The sequence below is a fragment of the Lytechinus pictus genome, chromosome 2 (assembly GCF_037042905.1).
Source record: "Lytechinus pictus isolate F3 Inbred chromosome 2, Lp3.0, whole genome shotgun sequence".
NCBI lineage: Eukaryota > Metazoa > Echinodermata > Echinoidea > Temnopleuroida > Toxopneustidae > Lytechinus > Lytechinus pictus.
Genome location: NC_087246.1, coordinates 61,261,431 through 61,266,563, shown reverse-complemented (window position 1 = coordinate 61,266,563; position 5,133 = coordinate 61,261,431). Strand labels below are relative to the sequence as shown.

Sequence of the window (5,133 nt, the reverse complement as noted above, 5' to 3'; positions counted from 1 at the left end):
CTATTGCATATGGCAGTTTTTCCCTGACCCCTGAACAACGACGCTATTGTGTAACCAGGCGTGAGCTGTTGGCAGTGGTACGGTTTACCCGCCAGTATAGGCATTACCTCCTCGGAAAGCCTTTTACAGTTCGCACGGACCATGGGAGTCTGACATGGTTAATGAACTTTAGGGAGCCTCAAGGGCAGCTTGCCCGGTGGCTCGAAGAACTGGGCCAATATGACATGGCAGTTGAACACCGCCCTGGCAAGAAACATCAGAATGCAGATGCATTGTCTCGTATACCCGACGGCGACTTTACATGTGAGAACTACCGTCTGGGTATTGACCCCAAGAGTTTGCCCTGTGGTGGTTGTGCATACTGTCTGAAGGCCCACACAAACTGGGCACACTTCACTGATGCTGTGGACAATGTGATCCAATTGGCACAAAGGAGTAAAGTTTCGGAAGTTACCCTTGACCCCGGAGAATCGGAGGACCTCTTTATCACTCACCTGGATATTGGTCCAATCGACGGTCCATTCTCTTTTAGGGTCAACGGGGTAACCCATGATGCCGGGTCTGGTATCGACCTCACCTCAATGGACTTTCTTCGGAAAGAACAAGAGGCTGATGGTCAACTGACCCCCTTGCGCAAATGGCTGCTCGATAAAGAGGAACCAGACGAGGGAACTGTTCTTCTGTGGGACCCCGCTGGAAAGTTCCTATGGGTCAACCGAGAGCTGTTTGTGCTTAAGGATGGTGTCATTTGGCGTAAAGGCGATGACAATCTCCTACTTGTAGTGCCCAAGTCTTTGCGTACTGAAGTGATCAAGCTAAATCATGATCCTCCTTCAGCAGCTCATGCTGGTGTGAACCGTACTAAAGGTAAACTTCGGTCCAAATACTACTGGTATGGTATGTCGGGCGACATCCAAGAGTATATTCGGAGATGTGCCGTCTGTAATAAAAATAAGAAAGCCGTGAGGTATGGGAAACACCCCATGATAACTTATCATGCGGGGGCCCCGATGGAACGTGTACACCTCGATTTCATGGGTCCTTTACCCAAAACCTCACGAGGTAACGTGTACATCTTGATGATGGTGGACCAGTTCACCAAGTGGGTTGAGTGTGTCCCACTGCCCTCTCAGACAGCGGAAGTAACCGCTCAGGCAGCCATTAGCGAGTTCTTTTGCCGCTTTGGCTATCCATTCCAGATTTTTACTGATCAGGGCAGAAATTTTGAGAGCAGGTTATTCACGAACATCTGTAAACTGCTCCATATACATAAGGCTAGGACTACCCCGTACCGACCTTCCGCAAACGGCCAGGTTGAACGTTTCAACCGAACCTTAATGGATGCGGTAAGGTGCTACATTGGGAAGTCCCAGACTCATTGGGACCACAACCTCGCCCAGATCGCTGGAGCGATTCGTTCCACGATCAACCGTAGTACGGGATTCACGCCCAATCAATTGATGCTGGGGCGTGAAACTAATCAACCAGCGGAGCTGATTTTTCCACTTCCCCCATCCGTCTCTGACCGACCTCTGGATGAATATTCATCTCAGTTATCCCAGAGCATCCGAGAGGCGCACGATGCTGCGAGAGCCACCCTCCGGAATACACAGCGACGGTTGAAGCGGGATTACGACATAAAGGTATACTTGCGGCAATTTAAAGAAGGGGACCGAGTATACCTTCTCGCCAAGGCGACCCCCAAGGGAAAATGCAAGAAGCTGCAATCTCCCTGGAAGGGTCCGGCTATTATCGTGAAGCGATATACCCCTTATGTATACCGGGTGATCTATCGGAACAAGGCCCTGACTGTAAACCATGACCAGCTCAAAAGGTGCCTTGACGAGGCCAAGCCCTCAGGCCCTGACTGGAGGAAGGAAAGGTATTGCTACTGTAGAACCCCCGACGATGGATCGTTCATGATTCAATGTGATGGGTGCGATGAGTGGTTCCATGGTGCATGTGTTGGTGTTACCCATGCGGAAGGAATGTCTATTGACAAGTATTTTTGTCCTTTTTGTAGCTGTGGGTAACCCATTTCCTTTTCTCTTTTCAGATGGATGAGCTAGAACTCCACGCCGAGTCAACCTTCGAGGTGGAAATGGACACCCGGCCCCCCTCTACCCCCCCAGAGGCTATCCCTCCAGAGGCTGCCTGGCAAGCAGAAATAGATGCACGGATGGGCCCAATCCCGCCCCCTGGCAGTAGACAAAAACGTACGTGGCTCCGTAAGTTGCGTCGATTACGGAGTCGGTTAAGGGCAGGGTCCAGGGATTCCCCTAATTCCCTAAAGGAAACTCCCGGTCCTGCCCCTGTCATGATGAAGGGCGTTAAGCCATCCAAAGGAATGGGGAGGGGGAGAGGGTTCGCAAGGGTCCGCAAGGGTCCCATAACACCCGGCACGCCCGGTACTTTCCATAGTAAGGGGAGAGGGAGGGGTCTCTTGAATTACCTCAACCGAGAAGATTTCTCTTTAATGGATGCCCCCGCCCCTGCTCCGAGCTCCCATCCCCCGCCTCTACTAGGGTTTGATAGCCATTTTCACCCAGACAGGTGTGGTTGGTACAGTAAGAGAAAGGGGAAGAGCGTGGTGACAAAGCACCCGGTAGAGATAGTCGGAGGGGTCCTGAACTTCTGTGACCCAGAGTTCTTTATGGACCCCGGCTTTCTTTCCCGGGTGCTGGCTCACAGCCCCCCATACAACAAGAGGGACGGGAGCTGGAGATTAGCAGTAGGGATACACCCTAAACAGGCCTCACAGTACACCGAAGATCAGTGGCAGCGTTTGGTTGCCCTACTTCAAAGCCCCTTGGTTGTAGGCGTAAGCGAACTGGGCTTTGACTTTTCTGTCAACTCCCAGTGGTGGCCTGACCAGGAAGCGCTCTTTCTGCGACTTCTTGGTCAGGGCACCCAAGGGAGGGTCCTTATCCTTCACCTAAGGGGTGATTCGAAGAATAATACCGCGTACGCGGCGCACACTTTGGCCCGCCGGCTTCTTGCAAAGCACTGCTCCCCACTCCAAAGGATACACATCCATAACTTCTCCAGCGATGCTTTGCAAGCCGGGAAATGGATCGCTGCCTTTCCATATTGCTATTTCGGTATTGCCGGGATGGCAGCGTACTTCACAACAGAACAAATTCAAGGCCTTAGGGCCGTCCCCGCGGATCGGCTAATTCTGGAGACCGATGCTCCGCATCTCCCTCCTCGCCCGGACATGACGGTGACTTCACCTGAAAGCCTGGGTGATGTGGGGGCGGTGGTAGCCAACCTGCGGGGGCAGCCCTTGGCCACTATAATGGCCCAAGCCACATACAATGCAAAACTACTGTATGGCCTGTTAGGGTAATAGGGTATGTTATTCTTTTTTTTGGTGGCCCCTGTCTCATGTTTTATTTTTCTGTCCAAAATCTTGCCCTTCCTACTTTGGAGGTTAATTAAAAGATAAAGTCGCGGCCTATCCATGTAATTGAGGGGTCTTAGGTTCTTCTCTTCTGCGATGCAGTATTTTCTCTCTCCGGAGAACGTTTCTATTCTGTATCGTGGCGGAGAAGGACTGAGAAGTTTTCCCAACGTACCGGGCCGAACTAGACCAGATTTTACATTCCCAAGTGGAAAGTGTCTGTTGGCTGTCATCTTTCGGACCCTCCTTAGTCTTCAGGGACTGGTAAAGGTTGCGGACTCTTATATTCCATAAAGCCCAAGGGACATTGGTTTAGTTTTTTGAAATATTGTGCCAAATTGTGTCGCACGTAAAGTTATATATCCAGGTGATATTATATTTATTCCAACCGTGGTGCCAAAATACGTCACAAGTGAGTTTATAAATTTCTTTACATACTATCCAGCGGATATAGGTTTGGTTTTCAAAGACAATATTGTGCCAAGTTGTGTCACACAAAGTTTTTTAGTTATTTCAACCATTGTGCCGAGTGACGTCACAGGTAAAATTATACATTTCCTTTAATGATATCCAGGCGATATGGTCTTCAATTTAGTTTTAAAGTCTGCTGGTCAAGCAAGGCTTATTACTTGGTTATCATCCTCCAAAGTTTGGGGATTGAGATTTGGGGCCATCCATATTTTTTTTGTGTGTAAATAGTCCTTTTCACGCATGAACTACATGAACTACATGAACTACATGCTTAGTAGCTCGTAACCTAAAGACATACGTATACATATATATGTATATGTTCAATAAAGTTTTTTGAGGGTCTGTTTAATGCCCACGAGTATAGGGAAAGAAACCTAAATTTCCTTAGTATATGTTTTCGTGATATTTCCGAGATACTGGGAAGTAAATAGTTCCTTTCAGGGGTCTAGGACGAGTGTTTTTATTCCTGGTACTACATGTACCGGTTTATTGTTACTTTTTTGTCCACTCCTCAGACCTATCTTTATATCTACATGAGTGATTAGGAAAGTACAGTTAATAATCAATCTCCCCTTTATTTTTACGGTTGGGGGGAATATGGGGAACTTGGTCGCCCGCGCGAAGTGCTACAATACGCGCGACCGTGCGTGCGACCATGCCCCCCAGAAACCCTCCATACGTACGCAGAATCAGGATCCCAAGATCAGACGCATTCTCACGTTCAGCTCTCGATCAGTACAGTACTACAGTCTACTACGTATACGTCCCTCAAGTTCACACGAGTCATCAGGTTCTACGACAAGTCTACTTACAAGTTCTACGACAAGCTCTATATACTTACAAGTCATCGAAGTCTTCATCCTTTGTAAGATTAAGACGGACTGACCCAGGATTAAGGTGAGTATATGGTTCTCGGTAATCCAGCTTACTTTATTTAGGTTAACATCCATATAGTCAGTTTACTATAATGCCGTTTCGACGTATATTTTTCACTATAAATTATAATTATGCACTTTTCCCCACCTTTGTCACTCAAACTATCAAAATGAGTTCACCACCTTGAGGTTCGGGTGGGTGGAGCGTAGTGCAGCGGTAGTGACTGAAGTGGAGTGGAGCCTGCACGAACATCAAGTTGAGGTAAGTCGCACCAGAGCTTGGCCACGAGTCGGCCCTAGCCTGGCGGCGGAGCTCCCTGGCCTGGGCCTGTTTGCGCTGTGAATACCAAGAACAAACCACACACACGAAGGAGAGGTTATAAT

At 48.7% G+C, this 5,133-nt stretch overlaps 1 protein-coding gene across 1 annotated transcript; it reads left to right on the top strand.

Annotated features, from left to right (window-relative positions):
• Positions 1-1,960: 1,960 nt before the first annotated feature.
• LOC129277195 (putative deoxyribonuclease TATDN2) lies at positions 1,961-4,836 on the top strand. Its single transcript, XM_064095305.1, has one exon. The coding sequence runs from the start codon at positions 2,057-2,059 to the stop codon at positions 3,347-3,349; it is 1,293 nt and encodes a 430-aa protein (XP_063951375.1). The 5' UTR covers positions 1,961-2,056; the 3' UTR covers positions 3,350-4,836.
• The last annotated feature ends 297 nt before the right edge of the window (positions 4,837-5,133 follow it).